Source organism: Bufo gargarizans, chromosome 7 (genome assembly GCF_014858855.1).
Source record: "Bufo gargarizans isolate SCDJY-AF-19 chromosome 7, ASM1485885v1, whole genome shotgun sequence".
Taxonomy (NCBI): Eukaryota; Metazoa; Chordata; class Amphibia; order Anura; family Bufonidae; genus Bufo; species Bufo gargarizans.
In genome coordinates this window covers 174,189,522-174,215,827 of record NC_058086.1, presented here as the reverse complement: position 1 = coordinate 174,215,827, position 26,306 = coordinate 174,189,522, and the positions used below count along the sequence as shown (strand labels likewise).

The following is a 26,306-nucleotide window of genomic DNA, read 5'->3' as shown; positions in this document are numbered from 1 at the left end:
AACCCTGGATTTTCTCACATCACGAGGGGGGCATATAAAAAATAGATTCTGACCGAATATCCAACCAACACCATGGGAAATTACCCCATTTGGGAGATTATTGCAGGAGCCCTCCTGCTGGATTATTGGAGGTTAAGGAACCTGCAGATAAAACAATACTCCTGCTACTCTAGTACTTATGTGTCACTATCCAGGATAGACTTAATACTGGGCAACACTGCGATGGGACATACAATATCTTCCCCGTAGACTATCAGACCAAGCCCCTGTGCTTGTCACGGCCAACTTCCTTCCTCCTGTTTTGTAGGGATGCATGGTGTGGAAATTTAACCCATACTGGTTTAATGTGCTGGCGGAGAAACGAGACTAGGACCAAACTAAAAAGGCCTCCTACTAGATATAGAGAGGGCTGAAGCCAGGTAATATTGTAAACCCATCTATGAACAAGAGGATGAATGGCGGAGAAAGGGCAGGTCGATTAATGGCTATGGTTTCTAAGGGTCCAATCACACGTCCGCAGAATGGGTCCGCATCCGTTTCGCATTTTTCTATGAGAGTGCCGGCGATGTGCGGATCCACAAAACACATAAGGATGTGTGAATGGATCCCAAGGTCCCTTGCAGACGAGCGTTCCTCCTGCAGCGAGTCCACATCGCACTATCCGGTCTGCCCTCCAATTGCTGCCGGGAGTCACACAGCATTATATTGATTTATGATGCTACGTAACCCTTACAGTTCTGGAATGTATTGGATAACACTGGCATAATGCCATCAGTGTTATCCAATACATCCCAGACCTCTAAAGGTGGAACAGGACAGGACCCAAGGGGGGGGGGGGGGGGGGCCGAGAGGTCAGCACACCAACAAGCAGGGAAAAGAATACAAGATGGTAAACGCCAAGACACCTCAGAATAAGCCCCAAACAATGCTGCAATGGAGGCAAATATGAGGATAAAAAGACTTGGAAACTTATTGCATACTGTTGAATTGCTTCCAACCCCCCCCAAGGAGCAGGTACTTGAAGATAAGGTCCATAATTTGATACAATTGAGAGATTCATATACCAGAAGAGAGGCACCATTAAAAAAAACTTGGACTGTGGAACTCATGGACATTATAATATTACTTAACACCCTTTCGGTTTAATGGGGGTTGGGATAGGGGCCCGATTGCTTGTATTCTGTTTTTCCAAGAAAAATAATCTGAAGATGATGTCATGTCATGTGTAAAATGTGAATGTGCTAAGCCAGCAAGATGCGCCAGCTAACAGGTTACTGAAGCGTTTCATCCACTGAACCATGTAGAAACCAACATGCACAGGGCGGCGGCCATTGCCCAGCACTGATACCCAGCAGCACTGGGTTCGATTCTGACCAAGGGTAACATCTGCTTGGAGATTGTATGTTCTTCCCATGTTTTCTCCGGACACTAGTTTTCTTTCCATGCACAAAGAAAAAACTGATTTTTGGATTTAAATTGTGGGACCTAATGGGTTCACAATTAAAGATCAGCTGTATCTATGACACTGTCTGACCTGTTACATGTTGCACTTGGCAGCTTAAGGGCTCCTTCACACTTGCGGCAGGACGGATTCGGCAGGCTGGTCTCCTTGTCGGATCCATCCTTCCGCTGTTTCGTCGGACCGGCGCTTCGTCTCCATTGACTATAATGGGGACGGGGGCTGAGCTCCGGCGCAGCACGGCGAAAGCCGCCGGACTAAAAAGTCAGACATGCAGGACTTTAGTCGGGCGGCTTTCGCCGTGCTGCGCCAGAGCTCAGCCCCCGTCCCCATTATAGTCAATGGGGATGGAGCGGCGGTCCGGCGAAACAGCGGAAGGACGGATCCGACAGGGAGACCAGCCTGCCGAATCCGTCCTGCCGCAAGTGTAAAGGAGCCCTTAGGCATCTGTGTTGGTCCCATGTTCATATGTGCCCGCATTGCTGAGAAAAATTATGTTTTATTATATGCAAATGAGCCTCTAGGGGCAATAGGGGCGTTGCCGTTACACCTAGAGGCTCTGCTCTCTCTGCACTTTGACACTGAAAACATAACACCTGGCACTGCCAATCAGAATGCAGAGGTCACATCAGTTGCAGAGAGAGCAGAGCCTCTAGGTGTAACAGCAACGCCCCCATTGCTCCTAGAGGCTCATTTGCATATATTAAAACAACATTTTTTTAAGTGCACATTTAACAGGTCAACCAGTGTCCTAGTGTTGATGGGAGCTGCAGCCATTAATCCCAGTTCACCTGTGTAAGGTCCGGTGTACTACATTTGCACGGATGCTCAAAGACAGAAAATAGGATCTTTCTCTGGCGTGACTACCAGAACCCAATCTTGGGGCGGCTTCTCCAATTAAAGGGATGAATTCTTCATTTCACGATGGGCGAGACCGCACACCAAGTGAAGGGGGAAGGTGCCAGCAGAAGGATTCTTCAACCACGCACATAGGGTACAGAAATCCAGGACACACTTCTTTAATAAATGGACGTCATTCAATCACTTCACATAGAATACTACATTGACTGATCCACATGATACTTCCAGCACGTCACTTTATTCTGGATATCACAGGACAACATTTTGGTCATTCTCAAGTCGTACGTGGTGCACGAGCAAGTGGGGATTGGGTGGACGGCGCTGCAGTATCAGCTAGAAGACCGCACAGCTGCACCACCCACCCAATCCCCACTTACTCCTGCACCAAATAATTCTGAGATTTTCTCATGTCCTAAGATTGAAAAGCATCTTATGATACTCGGAATAAATTTATACATGCTGGAAGTAGCATGTCAAATCTGTGAACTAGTGTTCTACATCAAGCCATTGAATGAAATTCACTTATTAAAAATTGCAAGAGACGTGAGACGTGTGCCCTGGATTTCTGAACCCCACGTATGTGATTGTGTAGTAGACTACGTGTCTCGTCGGGTCCTTCAAACAAAAAAAACAAACATCCTTTTAAACAGAAGCTCCTTGGATTGTTTCTAGGAGCCAGGCCTGAGAAATATTAATGTCCTTGGGCATCCATAGCACTGGGAGGGACTACAATCAATCCCTACAGTAAAATGGCGCTATATAAAATTTCTGAAATGAGTAAATTAAAATTGATCGGTAGGATCATTACTGACACTCGAACTTCTGCACTCAGGCAGGAACTGGTTAATGATATTAAGAGAAAGTAGCACAAATTTCTGGAACTTTATGCAACCGATACGACTGCTCCACAGCAAGAAGCATTTAAAAAAGTAAATAGAACATAATTACAGGGAAGTCTGTCCGCAGTTTGACCATGCAAAACTGCTGACTGCTCTACATAGGGGCTGGGGAGAGCAGGACAGTGCTTTTAGTGAATCAGAATTTTTATTCTGCCAGACTCCGCTCCTGCATGAACTGCTGTCTGCTCCGACAATGCACAGCCCCTCCCCTTTTCTATGAGTGACAGCTGTGGCATCCAACTAGATGTCCCGTGCAGCTGATAGACAGAGCAAAGGGTGGGGGGGGGGGGGGGGGGGGGGGGGGGTGTGAAGCTCAATGCAGAAAGCGCTTCCTAGTGAAGCTGCTCATCCAGGGCACTTGCAGGAGCAGAATCTAGCACAATCGGGCCCCATGCACACCTTGCGGAATGTGTGTTTTTCCAGCCCAGATTCCCCCAGTGTAGCGCAGATTACACAATTGTCAGATTTTTCCTGTGCGCAAATTGACCTGCCGTGGGTATTTGCAAATCTGCAGCATGTCGATAATGTGTGTGGTTTTAGCTGCAGATTTCAGACTTGCAATCTTCAGCAAAACCGCATCAAATCCAAACCCCAAACCGCTGCCAGACAGTGTGGATTTTGGCGCAGCTATGCAGCAGAAAGGCACAGACATTCGTGCGGATCTTATGTACGTTCACTCGTACCCGTGGCCTTAACACCCATCTTCCCTAAAAGCTCGACAAACGGTATGTTTGTCCTGCTCTCTGTGTCCCCTACCCAGTTCTGCATGGCCAAAACTGCTGACAGACTCCCTTTAAGGTCAAGTACTAAGGCTAAAGATAAGGGAACCATTGTTAGCTTTACAAAAACAACAACTCTGAACCACTTTGTACTGGATTGTAATCTGTGTGATCTAGAACCCTGGAGGAGCCGGAGCAGAGAGGACAGATCCAGGGATAGGCATCCCAACCTCCTACTACTCCGCATCCCTCCACGTTTCGGGAGTTTACTAGAGTTCAGCCAGAGACATTATTCAGCAGAAAGTCACAGTGACGTCATCCTGATGAAACACTCGAGAGAACGACTCACTGTACGGGAAGCAATGGAGTCACATGGCAGCCAGCCTCGCTGGAAACAGAGGCGGCAGATATTAGGGGTTGGACTGAAGACCAGGAAAAAACAAGGAGCCATTCATTAAAAACTGTTCTCAGTAACACAAAGCTATACTTAGTGGAGTCTGACGGAACCAGTTCTGATGCAAAGCTCTCCCCAACATAGGTTATCCCTGACAAAGCGCCTCGCTCGCTTCGAGGATCGGAGACTTATTTTAGGTGGATAATCCAGCATCAGTCAAAGAGGACATGTCCCCTCTCCTGACCCCATGTAATAACATTTCTAGAACATCTACTCTTATCACTCTCTGTTGTACCGTTTTTTTATTTACTCCTTCTAGAAGTTATGAATGAATTTCTAGCAGTCTGCAATAAAGGTCCAGCTGGGTATTACCAGTTGGCAGTGTGTCCCTGCATAGTCTGACACTGGCAGCACTGATTGCATAGTGTCAGACTATGCAGGTGGTCGCAACCAATCAGGATCTTCATTGCCATAAACTAGCAATTCATTGATAACATCTAGAAGGAATAACAGAGGAATGGCACATCATAGATTCATAAGAATAGAACAGTTATTATATTGGGGGGGGGGGGGGGGATGCACGTAGCTGGTAAAACAGACAGGTCAGGAGAGGTACAAGTCATCTTTACATCTTTAGAGGAGAGGTCACCTCTGCTTTAGTAACTACTTGGATCCCCATGTAATAATTCTGGGGCACCTTTTAGGCTACTTTCACACTAGCGTTCGGGGCTCCGCTTGCGAATTCCGTTTTTAGGCTCTCACAAGCGGCCCTAATGCATTCGGAGTGGATGCGGATCCGCTCAGAATGCCTCAGTCTGGCACCGTCTGTCCTCCGCTCAGCAGGCGGACACCCGAACGCTGCAAGCCGCGTTCGGATGTCCGCCTGGCTGTGCGGAGGCAAACGGATCCGTCCAGACTTACAATGGAAGTCAATGGGGACGGATCCGTTTGATGTTGACACAATATGGTGCAATTTCAAAAGGGTCCGTCCCCCATTGACTTTCAATGTAAAGTCTGGACGGATCCGTCTGAAGCTACTTTCACACTTTAAAGAATTTTTTCTAAACTATAATGCAGGCGGATCCGTTCTGAACGGATCCCATCGTCTGCATTATAGGAGCGGATCCGTCTGTACAGACACCAGACGGATCCGCTCTGAACGCAAGTGTGAAAGTAGCCTTACTTCTGCATTGTGCCGTCCCTTTGTTATTCCTCCTGAATAAGTTGACAGCTGGGCGTTACCATTTCCCTTGTGAAAGGGGCATGTCCCTGCTGTAACTGGATCTATATGACAGTGTCAGAGTGGGTAGGAAACACGCCCAACAGCGAACACCCATGTTTCAATTTAGGAATGCATTTCTAGGAGGAATAGCAGAGGAATGGAACACCAAAAAGGGTAAAAGATGCTCCAGAATTGTTAAAAACATAGCAAATGCAATTATTTGCCAAGACACTTCGGGAGAGGCGACAGGTCCTCTAAGGTAACATAGTACATAAGGCCGAAAAAAGACATTTGTCCATCCAGTTCGGCCCGTCATCCTGCAAGGTCTGACAGGTTGGAATTTTCTCTCCGTTTTTTCCCCCACTGGCGATAAGGAGCAACTGCTGATCTGATATCATGGGCGACTAGGAGCACATGTTACTGGGAGATAAGCAGGAGGATAACCACTCTCTTATTACATGTCCATGGCTGACGCGATTGGTAACTGCAAGGACGTTACTTTACAGCAAATCTTTATCTATACTCGTGAAATGGGCTTTTCCAGATTCGTCATACAGGAGTGATGGATGGAGAACAGGGGTTTTGTGAAAATGGGGCCCTGAGGAACAGGCCCTGAAGGGCCTCTGTCCCCATTTGTCAATTTCAGACAAGCCATGGACAGGTGGCGCACTGTTTTTTGGAAGAATGCAACCATGTTTTTTTTTTGTCAGCCCCTTTAAATTTAAAGCTAGAGTTGTACAGTGGTTAAAAACATTACCTGGTGGTCTGGACTGGTTCATGGTGAATCCTTTGGCCATCTAGGGTAGAAAACATCTGCCTTGGTCTAGGGCAGTGAAGGGGGTTATCAATGATGGTCTAGGCTAGCAGAGGGAGGTCTACATTGGGGAATCGGTTCATGGTCAAATCCATAGTGGTCTAGGACCCTGAGGGGGGGGGGGGGGTTCAATAACGTTTTCCTAGCCATCCTGTTCTTTGTATGATTAGGCAGGTTGCTCAGTGGAAATGAAAGACCTGTTCTACCAATATTTAGCACAGAGTAAAGATTTTAACCCTTAATTATCCCAGTCTCCAGGGTTAAATACAGAACACCTGGTTACACACACACACAAAAAGAAATACCAGCAGTCAACCTGTTGACACCTGCAGCATAATTGCAATCTGTGACGCGGTCCTTGTGTTTTACATCCCAAACCAAGACTAATGAGGTGTGTTGCATCAGGTCTCTGCCGCTCCCTCCCCTCCCAGCTGGAACATCACGGATCACAGAGGGCGGCAGCCTCATGTGTCTTCATTTCAATGCAGTGTATACTAATAAAGCCGTGTTGGATATTTGGGGGGGGGGGGGGGGGGGGGGGGGGGCACATACTTTTACTGAGGAAATTATTTATCAGGTCAGAATTCGCACAACAGACCTTCTGTGTGTCAGTCAGACAGAAGAGTTACCATTACACTACAGACCTGTTCTGTTAGAGGGACTTTTCAACTGATGGCCTATCCTCAACATGGGCCATCACTCTCCAGTTGGCAGGGGTCAAACAGCCGTTCCGCAGTAGTTTTGGTGCCGAAACTACACAGTTCTGTCCAATGTGCAGTAGACAGAGCTGGTTACTGCAATGCAGCTTCCAGTGACTTCAATGGCTTCAGCGCTGCAGAAACTAGCTACTGCAGAGCAGCTGATCAGAGAAAGTGCGGGTGTTGGACCCCTGCCGATCAGACAGCAATGGTCTATCCTGAGGCTAGGCTATCACTTGTAAAAGGAATGGACAACCCCCATCGAATTAGAAAATGTAGTGTAGATGATGAAGAAACGCACAAGTTTTTGGCCAACATTTCAGTCCTTCCGGGACCCTGTTGACAGTCTTAGCCTTAGGGATCATGCGCATGACCGTATGTATTTTGCGGTCCGCAAATTTTTTTAAATACGGATGATATCCGTGTGTATTTTGGGTAATGGAACAGCTGGCCCCTAACAGAACAGTCCTATCCTTGTCCATAATGTGGACAATAATGGGACATGTTCTATTGTTTTGTGGAACGGAAATACGGAAACGGGATGCACACAGAGCAACTTCATTTTTTTTGTTGAACCATTGAAATGAATCAAATGGGTCTGCAAAATAAATATAAAAAAAATAAAAATACTGTACGTTAGTGTGAAGAGATCCAGCAAGTGTGGAACACGGGGGCATGATGCTCAGAGCACAGATGTCAATTTTTGCTGTATGGCAGCTTTAGAGTTAAAAAGGTACATGGAGATGGAAGAGAGATGGTTTGAGATCCAGAATTTCGAACTACTTTGCCCCTTGCAGACGAGCGCGTGTCACACAGAGTCCGCAGGGCAGCACCCGGCCTGACCTCCCAGCACTGACGGGATCACATAGCATTATATTGATTTATGATGCCATGTAACCCTTACAGTTCTGGAGTGTACTGGATAACACTGGCGGCATTATGTCAGTGTCATCTAATACATTCCAGAACTGTAAGGGTTACATAGCATCATAAATCAATATAATGCTATGTGATCCCGTCAGTGTTGGGAGCTGCGCTGTGCACTCACAGCGTGACACAAGCTCGTCTGCAAGGGGCCTAAGGGAATGGCCACACGGTCCGGTTTCTGCATGCAATTTTGGAAGCCAAAATCTGGGGTGGAGCATAAATGGAGAGAAAGTATAAAGGACTGATACAACTTCTCTTCTGTTTTGAATTCACATTTGGTTTTCGCTTCAGGAAACCTGATCATGTGACCGTCCCTCAATGTGAGAGGAGCAAATAATAACGTTACTGGCCAACAGGAGGACTTCAATATTTTTAGGGGACCTAAACTTTTACCGAAACCACAGAAGGTGTCAGATTCCGAGTGCTCTGCACCTTAGCCTTGCATCAGCTCTGCTTTTCCAACTTGCAGAGTGTGGATCCCACATACTTTCTATGGATCTGTACTCAGCACGAAGAGCGGAGCGAAACCAAGCCGAAGAGTGCTCAGGGAATGGCCGCCTCCCGTGCCTTCCGGAAAGCTTTAGGTCCATCCTTGCACAAGCTGCTCAGTTTCATAATAAGGACATATTTAGCAATCACTTTGGAAAACACAATGATTATTTCCTGAGACAGAGATAGGACAAGATAAGACTTCAGATTTTGCAATGTACCGGAGGACTGAATGGCGGAGTTAATAAGTAACGGACTGGCCAAAACAGAACACATCCAACCGGCAGTAACCTTCTCCTCCTGATGAAGTGGATGCTTCCATTAGTCAGCATCATGCTACATGGTGAATGTAATCATGGTCTCAAATCAGGGGTGGAGATACAGGACATTGGGGGACAATGTTCTACTGTTGACTGTTAAATAGGTTATCAGACTTAATAATAAAAAAATATATATATTTTAATAATAATAAAAATGCTCCGATATGCCCAGGCCCCTCACACTGAATCTTCAGATGGCAGGAGCCAGGTAAGGTGTCGAGGTGTGGGGAGCAGCCAACGGCGGACAGAGACGAGCCTCCCTAGCGTCACCCGCCTGCCATTGGCCGCTTCCCCAAACCCCCCCCAGGATCGGCAGAGGGAGCGGGGAGCCAGGTAAGTAGATTCAGTGTGAGGGGCATTTTTTTTTTTTTTGGTCTTGATAACCCCTTTAACGCTTTTAAATAAAAAATGTTAAATACTGATAATTGGGGGTCCGACACCTGGGACCCCGCTAATCAGGTGTTTGAGAAGGCACCGGCACGCCTGCGAGCGCCACAGTCTTCCCCGTACATTGTATAGCGGCTGTGCTTGGTATTGCACTCAGTCCCATTCACTTCTATACGGCTGAGCTGCACACAGGCCACGTGACAGATGAACGTGACGTTGCCGGCCTAGGAAAAGCTGGAGACTGTGGTGGCGCTACTGGGAGTGCCAATGCCTTCTTGAACAGCTGATCAGCGGAGGTCCAACGATCAGATACAGAGACTAGGTGGTCATCAGTATTAAAAAGTCTTGGAAAACCCCTTTAAGGCAATTCCTTAAAGGCTAATCCCAGGCTGAACTGGATAGACTGATGTCTTCTTTCAGCCTTTTATACAATGTTCCTTTGCTGACAGAGCCTCTGCCTGAAACGCTGAAGGCTGTATTAGACCTAGCGATATATTCGGGGAGATCGGCACTAACAAGCATTCGTAGGGACGCTCATTAGCGATTATCTGATTGTAATTACATGATGAACGAGCTCAATCAGGCAATCATTAAGAAGGTTCAAAAAATAAAAATAAATAATCATTGCTTGCTTGTGGCAGATCATACTGTGTAATCACGCTCTGCTGCCGGCAAATAACTATTCTGTATGGGGGGGATGAGCGATGGCATTACCCATCGGTCATCCCTATACAGTGGAGGAGATCGCTGGGTGTAATAACTGAACTACAGGATGACATCACAAATAATATCCCTCCAGGCAACTCTTAGCCCCTCTCCTCCTTCCATGTTCCTCTGTATATCCGTGTATTCTGTTGAAGATATAATGTCTCCTCTATCTAAAAGGGCTAGGAGTGCAGATATATAGCAGCTAAGTGTGCACAGTGATCGGCTGCAGTTATATAAACCTCCTGACTCACACTGCCTGTACTATCTGTGTGTGTGCTGACTCTCCAGTGTAGTTTTATGGGATGGAGCTTCACACTGGTCTCCCTGCCTCCTGCATGTCAAAGGGAGGGATGAAAGGGCAGACATGCTCAAGCTGTATCACATAGGATAACATGGAGACCCTGCAGTGTGAGGGGGCAGCAGTTCTGTGTCACTTATCTGTTATGGCTGCCCCTACACAGAGCAGTGCAGTGTGCTGAGACTCTGCCTCCTCTGTCTTTGCAAAGTCAGACATGGTGGGAAATGTAGAATTCATAAGGAAACCCATATCTGAGGGGAAAGGGAATCAAGATGACTGCCAACCCACAAGTGACACATTGAATAAAACAGGTATACACAAGGCATTCACAACTGCCCTATCTTATGCTTTAATAATGGCCTATCCTGGAGTTCAAGTGATGAGCAATCCTCAGGAAAGCTCATCACTAGCTGATCGGTGGGGGTCCGGCACTCCGCTTCCCCACCGTGCAGATGTTCTGTGTAGCGCCGTCACCACAACTACACTGTATTACCAACAATGTAGTGGACAGCATTCATCACTGCATTGACTTCAATGGCAGCAGCGTGGTGGTGACCAGTGCCGTACAACACAAATTTTGACAATACTGTCCGCCAGTAACAGAGATACACAGAGCAGCCGCGGTGTGGGGTGCCGGCCGCCGCCATTCATCTAGTGATAGCCTATCCTCAGGATAGGCTATCACTTAAAGGCTGGACATGAAGCTTTATTCGGACATCCACTTACAAACAGGCATGTGTTTGTAACAAGTTTCAAGCGTTGCGCATGTACAGTACATGAGAGTCTGTAAGTTTTAGTATTGTGAGAAAAAAACAATTTTTTCTTCTCACAATGTGACAGCATGTAACAGAATGGCATAAACTCCATACGTCAGCATACACGCCGGGAGATTAACACCGAAGCCAAGAGAACAAAACAAGGTGCAAACAGTCCCAGCCACACTGTACATAAGGCTCCATCGGCTCTCATTACCATTACTCGTGGTTCTCAATGACCTGTCCCCGTCTGATCTTCTTAAACCCTCATCTCTTTCCGTGGTCACCAGAGGCTTGGAGACTAAGCGACGACTCCGCAAAACGCGGCAGTCTTCCTCAGACATTGTCAAATCACTGACCTGGGGGAGAAAAAAAAATAAAATAAAATGCAAAAGATGAAAATATAAATAAAAATGTAAAGCAAATATAAAAAAGTTCTAAAAAAAAAAAAAAAAAAAAAAAAAAAACAGATCACCAACACAATGCCTGCATGCGGAGTGGGAACAAGGCAGGTTACATAGACATAGGTGCAGTAGGAGACTGTTTTGTCACATCCTCCGTACAGGGCGCTATTACGTGTCAGACTAAGCAAACACAGAGTTAAATACAGGACGCTGGCAGCCGGCCGCCCATGCACTGCCGAGCAGACCGTAAACAGATTATTTTTACATTGGAAAACCTCCATAATAGAGGAGATTACGTCTCATGTTAGAGAGAAACCTGAGAGGATAGACAGCACCAGGATTAACAAAAGTTACTCGGTCAATGGGTCCTTCAAAGAAATCATACACTGAAAAGCCTATAGAAAGCACCTAAGGCTGCTTTCACACTAGCGTTCGGTATTCCGTTCGTGAGCTCCGTTTGAAGGAGCTCACGAGCGGACCCGAACGCAGCCGTCCACCCCTGATGCAGTCTGAATGGAGGCGGATCCGCTCAGACTGCATCAGTCTGGTGGCGTTCAGCCTCCGCTCCGCTCGCCTCCGCACGGACAGGCGGACAGCTGAACGCTGCTTGCAGCGTTCGGGTGTCCGCCTGGCCGTGCGGAGGCGTGCGGATCCGTCCAGACTTACAATGTAAGTCAATGGGGACGGATCCGTTTGAAGATGCCACAATGTGGCTCAATCTTCAAGCGGATCCGTCCCCCATTGACTTTACATTGGAAGTCTGGACGGATCCGTCCCAGGCTATTTCCACACTTAGCTTTTTTTTGCTAAAATAATGCAGACGGATCCGTACTGAACGGAGCCTCCGTCTGCATTATTATGGGCGGATCCGTTCTGAACGGATCCGCCCGAACGCTAGTGTGAAAGTAGCCTTAGTATGTATAGACAGAAAATATAACAAATATTAAAAATAAAAAAAATTTACATTACATACTTTTTCTTAGCTTTTGTTTCCAAGTTCACATATATTTCTAGGACCTGGTAGCGGACCCGTGTTAGGCTGCATTCACATCTCCGTTTCCTAGATCCAGCGCTAATGCCGCTGTTGGCCAGGCAAAAAAAATAATCAAAAAAACCGCAATTAGACTTACCGGTAATTCCGTTTCCTTGAATCCACCATGACGGCCCACATTGAGATTGACCCTTGACCTCTGTAGGGGCAGGAACACATAGAGAGTTTAAGAACCCCCCACCCCTCCACCTCCTCAGTGCTTTACAATTACCCGAAAAGGTGGAACAAAAGTAAAAGGATATTGATCCATACCCTTAAACTCCTGCATGAATATGCAACATAAATCCCAAAATCTCTTTTTTTTTTTTTTTTTTTATATTTTATATATATTTTTTTTTTTTTTTTTTTTTTTTAGGGACGGGGAATAGTATGGGCCGTCATGGTGGATTCAAGGAAACGGAATTACCGGTAAGTCTAATTGCGGTTTTTCCATTTCATCCACCATGACGGCCCACATTGAGACATATCAGATAACTAAATGGGTGGGGATATCGCCTGTAGAACCTTCCGGCCGAAAAGAGCTTCATTTGCGTCCGGAAGATTAAGACGATAGTGTCTTACGAAAGTATTAGCACTAGACCAGGTTGCGGCTTTACAAATCTGGTCCAGCGAGACCCCTCCTTTCTCGGCCCAAGAGGAGGATGTGGCCCTAGTAGAATGGGCTTTAACATTACCAGGACAGGGTTTGTTCTGGATCTTGTAGCAACATTCAATAGTGGATTTGATCCATCTAGCTATGGAAGACCTGGCTAACTTCTTTCCTTTATTCTTCCCTGAAAACTGAATAAGGAGATTGTCATCCACCCTAAAATCTCTGGTAGAATCCAGGTAACGGATAACTATGTCCCTGACGTCCAGGAGATGTAACCTATCACTAGACCCTGCCTGATCGGACCTAGGGATAGAGGGTAGGAAGATCTCCTGCTCTAGATGGAAAGGAGAGACTACTTTGGGGAGAAAGCCTGGGTCGAGAGTTAAACGGATGTGATCCTTGTTAATTTGGAGGTAGGGCTCTCTACATGATAAAGCCTGGATCTCCCCGATGCGTCTGGCTGAGGTGATGGCGATCAGAAAGGCAGTCTTAAAGGAAAGGTGTTTTAACGAGATCTCCGATGCAGGTACAAATGGAGGTTTTGTTAAGCCCTCTAGTACGGTGTTAAGATCCCAGGTCGGAATTCTGGATCTCAGGGAGGGTCTCAACCTAGCAACCGCCCTGAAGAACCTCCTGATCCATCTGTGGTTGGCCAGGCTACAGTCATAAAAAGGAGCTTAGGGCAGAAATTTGGACCTTCAAAGTACTAGGTCTAAGGCCTAACTCAAGGCCGCACTGTAGAAAGTCCAAAATTCTGTTGATGGGAGGAGAGGTGGTGTCTGGGCGCTCAACTCCTAACCAGGAACAGTATTTCTTCCAGATCTTGAGGTAGATGGAGGAGGTCACCTTTTTCCTACTTGCCCTCAGAGTACATATCACCTTTTCCGAAAGTCCTCTGCTTCTTAGAGTCTCGCTCTCAGGATCCAGGCTGACAGCCTGAACATGCCTGGGTCTGGGTGAAGAAGAGGGCCCTGGACCAGAATGTCCCTCTGGAAGGGAATCTCCCACGGATCCTCCAGCGATAACTGTCTTAGAGTGGAGAACCAACTTCTCTTTGGCCACAAAGGGGCTATCAGGATGAGAGTAGTCGGTTCCTCCAGAAGCTTCTGGACAATCCGAGGTAACAGTGGTATTGGGGGAAAGGCGTAGGCTAGTCTCCAATTCCAATGTATTGATAGAGCATCTATTGCCCATGGATTGTCTCCTGGGTTTAGGGAGCAGAAACAGTCTACCTGCGCATTTTTCCTGGTGGCGAATAGGTCTACCTCTGGACAGCCCCACCTTTCTGAGATCTTTTGGAAGATCTTCCTGTTCAGAGACCATTCTCCTGGGTCTACTGTCTCTCTGCTCAGAAAGTCTGCTACTGTGTTTTCGCAGCCCCTTAGGTGGATGGCGGACAGAGATAAAGTGTTTACTTCTGCCCAGGAGAAAATTCTTTTTGCTATCTCGCCAAGAGGCCGTGATCTTGTTCCCCCCTGGTGACGCAGATAGGCCACCGTTGTAGTGTTGTCTGACATTACTCTTAGATGTTGTCCTTTTAGAAGGCACTCTCCTTTTAATAAAGCTTCCAGGACTGCGTAAAGCTCTCGGAAGTTGGAAGATCTGTCTCTTATTTCGGCAGGCCAGGTACCCTGTAGAAGATGATCTCCTATCTTTGCTCCCCAGCCTCCGAGGCTTGCGTCCGTAATTACCTGCATGACGGGATGATTCCGCCACTGAAGGCCCCCTAGCAGCTTTCTTTTTACTTTCCACCAGTCCAAATCTGTTTTTACAGACTGAGGGATCCGAAAGACCCTGTCCAGGCTTAACTGTTTTCCGTCCCAGATAGTTAGGATCCAATTTTGGATTATTCTTGTGTGGCTTTGGCACCAAGCCACCGAGGGGATGCAGGCAGTTAGGCTTCCTAGGAGACTCATGGCCTTTCTGATGGAGCAGTTGCGAGCCTTCTGGAATGTTCTGACTTTCTCTATCAGGGCCGTAGCTTTGTCCTGAGGGAGGAAGGTCATCAGTCGAGACGAATCTAATTCCACGCCCAGGAACTTTATTCTCGTGGACGGGGTTAGGGTGGATTTTTTTATATTTATAATCCATCCGAGGCTCCTTAAGAGTTCCGAGAATCTTTGGGTCGCCGAAAGGTTTTCGGATTTTGTCTTGCCCAGGATTAGAAAGTCGTCGAGATAAGGTATAATTGTGATTCCTTCTTGACGAAGGCAGGCCACCATCTCTACTACGATCTTTGTGAAGACCCTGGGGGCCGAGGAGATACCAAAAGGGAGGGCGACATATTGGAAATGATGTATAGACCTGTCTGGTCCTCTTAGAGCGAACCTTAAATACTTTTGGGAAAGATGATGGATGGGGACGTGGTAGTAAGCGTCCTTCAGATCGATTGACGACATGAATGCCCCTTTTGGAATCAGAGGGATTGTGGATGGGATGGTCTCCATCCTGAACCTCCTGTATAAGATAGACCTGTTTAGGGGTTTTAAGTTTATTATCGTGCGAAAGGACTGATCTGGTTTTTTTACTAAAAAAAGACTGGAATAGAATCCTCTTCTTTCCTCTGGGATAGGAACCTTTCGTATTACCCCTAGCTCTAAGAGGTCTTGGACTCCCTGCCAGATTTTCGGGAGATCTGATCTGCTCTGAGATGTAATGCAGTATCTTTTTGGGGGGACTGATGTGAACTCTATCCTGTAGCCCTGGGAGATTATATTTAGCACCCAGGGATTTGAAGTTACCAGACTCCAGGAGGATAGAAAACCCATCAGTCGCCCCCCTACCCTGGCGTCATTGCTGCTTAGGTTGCCTATTCTGGGGATTGAGGATAAAGCCTCTTCCTCTCCCCCCTTTTGGATAACTCCATCGGCCAGACTTCCCTTTCCCCCTGTAGGATCTCTGCTGGGGCTGATACTGCCGAAAGGGCTTCTTTTTTGGTTCTTTGTCCTCTGGAAAACCCTTCTTCTTGTCTGCTGCGCCCTCTAGGATTTTATCCAGAGTGGGGCCGAAGACAAATTCCCCTGAAAAGGGGATAGAACAAAGCTTGGCCTTGGATGCCTTGTCTCCGGACCAGGCTTTCATCCATAAAGCCCGACGGGCAGCATTAGAAAGGGCAGCATCCTTGGCGGAAAATCTGATTGACTCTGCCGACGCATCGGCTAAAAATGCCGTGGCGGAGCGGAGAAGGGGGAGAGATTCCCTGATCTCTTCTCTTGGAGTCTTGTTCTTCAGATGTTCGTCTAGTTCTCCAAGCCATATATACATTGCTCTGGCAACGGATGTAGCGGAGATGTTAGTTTTTACCCCAAACATCGCCGCTTCCCAGGATTTTTTAAGAAGGCCATCTGCCTTTCTATCCATAGGATCACTTAGTTGAGAGGAATCCTCAAAGGGTAGGGCGGTCTTTTTTGCTACCTTGGATACTTGTAAATCGACCTTAGGCGTCTGGTTATATATTTTACTTTCAGACGGGTCAAAGCAGAGCCTATTCCTGAATTCTTTAGGAACGCCAAGTCTCTTCTCTGGATCTGACCATTCCTCTAATATCATTTCCTTTATATTTTCATTGATGGGGAACACAATGGGAGACCTAGCTCTAAGGCCCCCAAACATCTCATCCTGAACCGTACGGGGTTTAGGAATATCTTCAATACCCATAGTGGACCTGACTGCTCGGAGCAGCTCTTCCATTTCTTTAGCGGAAAAGAAGTATCTTTTATCCTCCTCCAGAATCTCTCCGTCCGACAAGGGTTCCTCATTAGGAAATTGTCTGGACGAGGCAGAGGCCACTTCAACCTCTTCACCCTCAGAGGAAGAAATAACGGATATTTTGCGCTTCTTAGAAGGGATGGGGTCGCTGGCAGGAGTAGATAAGGAGGCTAAAGAGGACTTAATCTCGTCAGAAATAAAGGACTTCATCTCCGAGAGTATATCTGGTTGCTCCTCTTTCCAAATCTCCGAAGTGCAAGGTTTGCATAGTCGCTTTTTATAATTTTCGGGGAGATGCTTGGAACAAGCACAGCATTTTAAGGGCTTTGTTTTAGATTTTAATTCCTTGCTGCCCTGCAGAAGGAAGCAACCAGATAACCCAGCATCAGTAAATCAGGTTTACAAGAAACTGAAATATATACCCCCCCGAAGGGGACTCACTGTGCTGGAGGCAGAAGGATCGGGACCTTCCTGGCGGGGAGCAGGTGTCTCAGACATCGCGGTGTGACAGGTGAGGTGCCGAGAGGAACCGCGGTCTTCTTTTTAAATTTCCCGGCGTCTGACGTCATCAAGCTGCGCCCTGCATGACGGCGAAGGCCTGCGCCGCACTAGCCTACTAAGAGGCGTGCGTCGCCCGGCCCGCCCATAGAGACGCTCCATGCGTCGCACCTGCTCCCCCTGCCGGACGCCGGAGCTCGGTCCTCCGGAAGGAAAGGACGCCGAGCGCCGCGCGTGCTGAGAAGCCGGCACCTTCGACTGCATCCACAAGGAGGGAAGGAAGTCCGAAGGTATGGGGAGGACCACAGGCCTCGGCATAAGCCAAGACGAGGGTCCTCGATGCTCCTAGCTGGCCAGCCTTGGCCCCTGCCGCGGGAGGCCAGCTGGAGAACCTGTAAGAAAGATACGGTTATTTCATCCTCCATGAAGGAGGAACTCTCCACGTGTTGGCCCCTGTAGGGGCAGGAAAGCACTGAGGAGGTGGAGGGGTGGGGGGTTCTTAAACTCTCTATGTGTTCCTGCCCCTACAGAGGTCAAGGGTCAATCTCAATGTGGGCCGTCATGGTGGATGAAATGGAAAAAATTGCATGCAACTTTTTTTTTTTGCTCGGCTAAAACCCGGCATTTATACCAGAAATCGTCCAGATCGCCACCAGACCCAATTGCAGTCAAAAGGGATCCGGTGGTGAAGTAGGGTATCCTGTGAGATCCTCTGTGCCGGATCAGCCTGCAGGATATCAGAACAGAGATGTGAAAGAGGCCTTAGTTTAGGGTTTCACAAATTTCCTTGGAATCTAGGAGCCAGCTAAAAAAGTTAGGAGCCAGGCGAAGCCCCCAGTAGATGCCCCCATAGTGCTCCTTCCACTCTTCTCCATAGTGCCCCCCCCCATAATGTGCCAGTATATACCCCCACCCCCCTTTTTGCCACAGTATACTATAAATAATAAAAACAATAAACTCATATACTTACCTTATGCTGCTGTCAGTGATGCGATGCAGGCCTCTTCCGGCCTGTGTCCCGCACGGCGTCTGATAGGCTACAGACACTAGGCCTGTAGCCTATCAGAGGAACGGGCAAGGGAGACTCCTCTCCCCTGCTCCTCCACACCATTCATCTGTATCGCTGTCCTGAGGATGGAGATACAGATGAATAGGGAGATGGGCACTTCCACAATGGAGGCGCTCATCGCCACTCCTGCTGCCTCCGGACAGACAGTGCCCCCCTCTGGCACTCTGCACCCGTCGCCCGGGCACCTTTGAAAACAGGCTGACAAATACCCAAGCACCAGGACCAAATTCCTGATCGCCATGGCGACCTGGGATTTGTCGAGCCCTGCCTTAGATAAAGATCTGCTCAACCCACCTGAGCAGGGCCGTCCGACTATCCTGTTTATGGGACTCCCAACAGATGGCAGGGACCGCCATGCTGGATCTCAACTACATGATCATTTTGTAGCTGGTTATCTCTACTTAAGGCTACATTCACACGACCGTAATGACACGGATACCGACCACATGCTTTCCGCAATTTGCGGACCATACATGGCCGGCGCTACCATAGAAAATGCCCATTCTCGTCCGCAATTGCGGCCAAGAATAGGACATGCTCCATCTTTTTTGCGGGGCCGCGGAACGGAACAGCACACCGTGTACTGTCCGCATCTTTTGCAGCCCCATTGAAATGAATAGGTCTGCACGCATTCCAAAAAAATTAATACAGTCATGTGAATGTTCAATTTTTTGGCGGATAGGATGCGGTTGCATTCATTTCAATGGGTCTGCAAAAAATGTCTGCATCCGTTTGTCCGTTCCATAGACCCCCAATATATAAAACATATCCTATTCTTCTCCGTTTTGGATAGGCACTGTTACAATGGATCCGCAAATAAAAATAAAAAAATAAATAAAAAACATACAACACGGACGTCATCCGTATTTTTTGCAGATCCGCATTTTGAAAACCGCAAAATACATACATTTGTGTGCATGTAGCCTAGTCCTCACAGTCTGAATAATGAGGTACTCTGGGGATGATCGTATGCTGCTAACCTGTGGAGGAAGCCCCTTTTACATAGGACTTGCCCTCCTATGCAGCCGTCCCCGCTGCTGGCTATTCCATGAGGGATGTGGGATGGATACAGGGAACAGGAAAAGAAGCGGCCACATCCGGTCAGGAACCGGGAAGAAGAGCCCGCAGCGTGCGCCAGTGCAGCAGAGACAGCGGCATTGAGGAAGAGTAAGTATTATGTAAAAGGTCTTCCCTCTACAGGTTAGTACCGCTCGCTAATTAGACTAAATGCCCGGAGAACCCCTTTAAGGACTCCCCGATACAACTGTCCTATTATCCAGATCTGATAATCCGGTATCTTTTCCGACCCAGCCATAAACATTATTACAATGGAGGTCAATCTCAGCCACCTAACAGATGTCAAAATCCAACATATCTGAACCTCCTCTCCCATGACCTCTGCACATGAGGGACAGCTGCTTAAAGGGAAACCCATTATTTTATCTATTTTTTTAAATCACATATTAACAGCCTATATGTGAATATTTTTTATTTTTTTACTTTTGCAAAAAAATAAAAATAAACAAAGTGTCTGTTTTTCAGGATATACTTTTTTGAAGCCGCTCTTGTGCATTCCGCTTCTTGTCCCTTTAACTTCCTTCTTTGCTTGGACTTTTAACACAGCAGAAAGTCTCTAACTTTCTCAGTCAGATCATGCACTCTGACCACAGAGAGAAGGGGAAAAAGTGACTCATTTAGAGCATCACACATTAGGCCGATATGATCAATGCTCTTCTGTGGATACTTATCTAGGCCTATAAGGCTACATGCACACGACCGTGCGGTTTTTTTTTGCGGTCCGCCCAAAAAAAAAATAATAAAAATTACAAACCATCCGTGTTCCTTCCACAGTTTGCGGAACGTAAGGGCGGCCCATTGTAGACATGCCTATTCTTGTCCACAAAACGCACAAGAATAGGACATGCTATATTTTTTTTGAAGGCCTCCGAACGGTGCAACGGATGCGGACAGCACACTGAGTGCTGTCCACATCTTTTGCGGCCCCATTGTAGTAAATGGGTCCGCACCCGAGCCGCAAAAACTGTGTGCATGAGGCCTAATGAGAACACTATAGCCGTCATACTGTAATTTCAAATTTTACTAACCTAATATTTTACTAGCAGATAACCAAGAATGGATTCCTTCTCTCTACGGGAGCTTTATCTCTACAGTAACGCGAAAATCAAAAACAGCCAAAAATTGTAGACGGATATTTCTAAGAATTATGGGGGGGAAATTGTGCTTTCTACGCTGATCTTGATGTCCCCTGACCTCGCTTTGTCATAAATTAGGCGCACCCTCTGTGCAGTCTGTGTACTGCCATAGATTTCTGGCTCCACTTGCACCAGAAAACCGTTATGGCTACTTTCACACCAGCGTTTTTTGCGGATCCGTCATAGATCTGCAAAAAACACTTCCTTTAAAAATATTACAACTGCATGAACGGATCCGGTTGTATTAGGTCTTCTATAGCCATGACAGATCCGTTCAGAACAGATCCGTTTGTATTATCTTTAACATAGCCATGACGGATCCGTCATGAACACAATTGAAAGTCAATGAGGACGGATCCGTTTTCTATTGTGCCACATTGTGTCATAGAAAACGGATCCGTCCTCATTGACTTACATTGTGTGTCAGAATGGATCCGTTTGGCTCTGCTTCGTCAGGCAGCGTTTTGGTGTCTGACTCAAGAGCGGAATGGAGACGGAACGGAGGCAAACTGAGGCATTCTGAGCGGATCTTTTTTCATTCAGCATGCTTTAGGGAAAAACTGATCCGTTTTGGACCGCTTGTGAGAGCCCTGAACGGATCTCAGAAACGGAAAGCCAAAACGCCAGTGTGAAAGTAGCCTAAAAATTAACATAACTTTGTTCCATTTTGCAAATTTTTTCTAAAAAGTCAAATACACAACTTGTGACTTTTTAAAAGCTACTTTTCTGGTGCAAGGGAGATGCTAGATCTCCCCTATCAAGTCTAAGGCCTCTTTCACACGAGCGTGTCCGGATGCGTTGCGGGAAACCCGTGCGGGTAGGTACCCAATTGTAGTCAGTTTGGACTGCGATTGCGTTCCGTTTTTATCGCACAGGTGCAATGTGTTTTGCGCGCGCGTGATAAAAAACGGAATGTGGTACCCAGCCCCGAACTTCTTCACAGAAGTTCAGGTTTGGGTTCAAGGTTGTGTAGATGTAATTATTTTCCCTTATAACATGGTTATAAGGGAAAATAATTGCATTCTGAATACAGAATGCATAGTACAATAGCACTGGAGGGGTTTAAACAAAAATTATAATAATAACTTAACTCATCTTAATCCACTGTTCGCACAGCCCGGCTTCTCTTCTGTCTTGTTCTGTGAGGGAAAAGGACCTTTGATGACGTCACTACATTCATCACATGGTCCGTCACATGATCCATCACCATGGATCAGTTACAAAGGTCCAATTCCTCACAAAAGAAGACAGAAGAGATGCCGGCTGCACGAGCAAGTGGATTAAGGCGAGTCACGTTATTTTTTTTTAACCCCTCCAGCGCTATTGTACTATGCATTCTGTATTCAGAATACTATTATTTTCCCTTATAACCACGTTATAAGGGAAAATAATAAAGATCGGGTCCCCTTCCCTAGCAACCGTACGTGAAAAGTCGCACCGCATCCGCACTTACTTGCGGATGCTTGCGATTTTCACGCAGCCCCATTCACTTCTATGGGGCCTGCGTTGCGTGAAAAAAAACGCACTAAATAGAGCATGCTGTGATTTTCACGCAACGCAGAAGTGATGCGTGAAAATCACCGCTCATGTGCACAGCCCCATAGAAATGAATGGGCCCGGATTCAGTGCGGGTGCAAAGCATTCACCTCACGCATTGCACCCGCGCGGGAAAACTCGCCTGTGTGAAAGAGGCCTAAGGTTACTTTCATACTGGCATTTTGGCTTTCCGTTTCTGAGATCCGTTCAGGGCTCTCACAAGCGGTCCAAAATGGATCAGTTTGCATTCTGAATGGATAAGGATCCGCTCAGAATGCATCCGTTTGCCTCCGATCAGTCTCCATTCCGCTCTGGAGACTGCCTGCAGCGTTTTTCTGTCTGCAAGACAAAACTGAGCCAAACGTATCCGTCCTGGCACACAATGCAAGTCAGTCAATAGGGACGGATCCGTTTTCTATGACAATAGAAAACGGATCTGTCTCCCATTGACTTTCAATGGTGTTCAAGACGGACCCGTCTTGGCCATGTTACAGATAATACAAACGGTTCCGTTCATGACGGTTGTATTATCTGAACGGATCAGTCTGTGCAGATCCATGACGGAGCAGCCCAAAACGCAAGTGTGAAAGTAGCATTATTAAAATTTAAAAAAAATGTAACCCCTTTCTGATGAAAGTGTCCCTTTAAGGGTCCAGTCACACGTCCGTATGTGTTCCGCAATCTTGCTGAACAGGTGTGGACCCATTCATTTCAACATGGCCGCAAAAGATGCGGACAGCACGCCGTAGTTCCGCCCAGCGGCCCTGCAAAAAATATAGAGCGTGTCCCATTCTTATCCACGTGTAGTAAAACGGTCAGCACTTCAGATTCCAGGTGCTGGAGCAAGTGAAACGACACAGGAGTGGGGGGGGGGGGTGACATTAAGAAACAATTATTACGAAGAGAGGCCTATTGGAGCCACACTCCGGGTACATTACAACCCAGAGGATTAAATAGGGAATAGGAGATTATGCAGATGTGAATTGTGTTGCCGTTAAATCAAATCTTTAACAATTTTGCGTTCCCTTACAGACAGCAAATCAGAGACGAGTCGCTGCAACTTGAATCAGCATTTATGATTTGTTATTTTATTTGATTATAGTAGTTTTGTATAAGAGAACTGGATTGATTTGGGTACTGGCCACATTTGTGGGCGTCTGACGTCACCACAGGTGATTGATTCCTTTGCTATTTAAGATGGTGAAACATTGTATTAATTTGAGCTGACGAAGGCTGGACAGACCGAAACGCGTCCATTGTTACATTTCTGCTATGATGAAATAAAGGATACATCAATTGAAGATTTACACCCGCTGGGATTTCTTTACTATTCTTATCCACAGCCACGTCCGCAAAATGCAGAATGCACATGGCCAGTGTACGTGTTCTGCTGACTGCAAAACACTTGCGGACATGTGAATGGACCGTTAACCCACCAAAAAAAAAAAAAAAAAAAAAAAATTATATATATATATATATATATATATATATATATATATATATATATATATATATATAGGTATTATTATTATTAATTCAGGGGATTTAGCCATCTTTGATCTTCTGGCAAATGTGGGGGGAAATAAGGACATCATTTTTGTCACAACATCAAATGACCCCCGTGGAGTAAATCAAACAATACCTGCAAAATAGCAGAAACCGGCTGTATAGGAAGGTGCCTTTAGTGTCATGTAACTAGGAGCAGCGGGCGCGCGTCGCACAAGGAGGAAATGTAAGAGCTCACCATCCCCGGCTGATAACCAGCATGTGTAAGAGATAAGGAAGACTGTCACCTTATGCTTCTGGATCAATCCCGCGCTGACATCACTATCTGGACGGAGGAGGAGGTTACATCACAATCACAGGATACCATATCTACGTGATAGGAAAGTAGAGATAGGCCGCAAGCTGCTGAGTGGTCACCTCGACTGTCAGCGCCAACGACAAGGATCCGATGAGGACATTATCGACAGCCCAGTAAAACGGGTTTATCTCGAGGACGAGCTATCGCTTCATCGCTTCCCAAGGTTTACAACAAAATCATAAACACCCAGCGGATAAAAAGTGGTGTGACTGGGCAGTGATTAACGGCGGTAAAAAGCTCAACACGACCAATCGGCAGCGCTGTACCGAACAGAAGAGTGAGCCGCAGCACAGAGCTAACAGAAGGTGCACTAGGAATAATTAATATATATATATATATAAAAAAATTTTTTTTTTTTTTTTTATTTATTTATTACACCTCAGGTCATAGGATGGTTAAAATAAGGGCCAGTTAAAGGGGGTTTCCAGGATTTTTTAATGAATAACCTATCCTCCATCTTATCCACCAGATAGGTCATCAGTATCAGATTGGCGGGGGTCCGACCAGCTGTTTGAGAAGGCGCTTTCAGTCACATGGCCTAGGAGCAGCTCAGCCCCACTGAAGTGAATGGAGGCGAGCCGTTATACCAAGCACAGCCGCTATACTACGGAGGATAGATCAGTCATAAAAAAAAATAAAAAAAATAACGGAAAACCCCTTCCAAAAAACAGCAGCGGAATGGTCTGCAGGCTGCGTGCAGCATTGAAGGTCAGCTCCATTCATTTCAATATGGGAGAGCTGCAATATTCTAGTCCAACCTAAGGGTGGCGCTGTTTCTGGAACAAAGCAGCCATGTTTAACTGACCACTATTTTAACCCCGTAAGGCACCAATATCAAAAAGAATCTGTCACCTCTCCTGGCACGTCGGTTCTAGTAACTTCATGCATTTCCAAGTGCTTACAATTCTGGGGCATCTGTTCATGTGACACAATGCTGTGCAATTCCTGCTAGAAGTTATGAACAAACTACCAACAGTCCACAGTAAAGTCCTATTGGGTGTTAGCCAGCTGGGTGCGCGCGTTCCTGAACAGTGATACTGGCAGCACTGACTGGATAGTGGTAGATGGTGCAGGGACATACCCTCGACTGGTTACACCCATCTGGACCTTTACGGCAGACTGCTGGCAACTGATTTCTAAAGTTCAAGAAAGAATAATAGAGGAACGGCACATCATAAGAATAGATATTACATGGGGAATGCAAGTAGTTACTAAAGTCTCATTCACACGACCGTATTTCCAGATCCGCCTTCATTCCACAATTCTGTGGAATGGGGCCGCAAAAGATGTGGACAGCACACTGTGTGCGGTTCGCTGCTGAAGTTCCGTTCTGCAGCCCTGCAAAAAAAGATAACGCATGTCCTATTCTTGTCTGCAATCATAGACAATAGGCATTTCTATCGCAGGGCTGTTTATGTTCCGCTAAATTCCGAACGCACACGGCCGATATTTCTGTTTAGCAGATCCGCTATTTGCAGGCTGCAAAACAGTGGTGTGAATGACACGTCAGGGGAGGGGACTGCTCCTTTTTAAAAGATGGAAGCCCATCCAATTTGGTTTGGTGGCTATAGTTACTGCCCGTTTGCTTAGGCTGCCATCACATCTGCAGCCGGCTGTTCTGGCAGCTTTTGTTCGCCCTATTCCTGGCATATTTGCCGGGTAGCGGCCGGATCTCTGCCTGACACCATTATAGTCAAAAGGGGTCCGGCGGGCAGGCTGTCCCGGTAGAGAAGAGGACGGGTTGCACTGAGATAGACAAGCACTTTATATGAACTATAAAAAGGGAATTTTATATTAGACAGAGGGGTAGTCCCCGACCGGGACAACCCACCACAATTAGCCAGAACCCTGCCAGTAATCTTAGCAAGTCAATTAGAGGATTCCCAATGTGGACACCTGCTGTAATGTGAATCTTTGTAGGTTGTTTTTCCCATAATAAAAATAAATAAAAACACAAAAATAAATTCTCTCTGTATAATAACCCCGTCTGCACAGGAGACATGTGATCCAAGGAGGAAGCGGGAACAATGTGGCAGAAGCCTCCAGCCTGGCGGAGAGGGGGGGGGGGGGGCACCCGAATCAGGAACTGGGTAACGGCATTTATGAGTCACATCCTGAGCAACGACGAGTGGGAGATTACCGTACGTTTATCTGCAATTTGGTCCCAGAGAAAACGGCACAGGGGAGGGTAGAGGTGGGCACCCGGGACGATAAATTGGAAGAACAAGTGCGGATCGACCATAGAATCGGGCTGTTACTGAACAGGTTCCACTCATCCAGATCGCACGGCCGTCCTTCATTTCCATTCTCATCATTAACTTAAAAATAAATTTAAAGGGGGAAGATAGTCTGTTCCTCTGGAGGGGTCAAGCTAATCCATTTATTACACGGACGGCACATCAACCCTTCGTGTCAACAGGG

At 46.7% G+C, this 26,306-nt stretch overlaps 1 protein-coding gene across 3 annotated transcripts in view; it reads right to left on the bottom strand.

The window, feature by feature from the left end:
* The window catches only part of SOAT1 (sterol O-acyltransferase 1), a 54,947-nt gene that overhangs the window by 25,175 nt on the left and 3,466 nt on the right, over nt 1–26,306 (bottom strand). For all 3 annotated transcript variants that reach the window (XM_044300716.1, XM_044300714.1, XM_044300715.1), the window contains exon 2: nt 11,168–11,309. In XM_044300716.1, coding sequence (XP_044156651.1) covers nt 11,168–11,294 — 127 coding nt within the window. In that variant the 5' untranslated portion in view covers nt 11,295–11,309. The remainder of the gene's footprint in view (nt 1–11,167; nt 11,310–26,306) is intronic.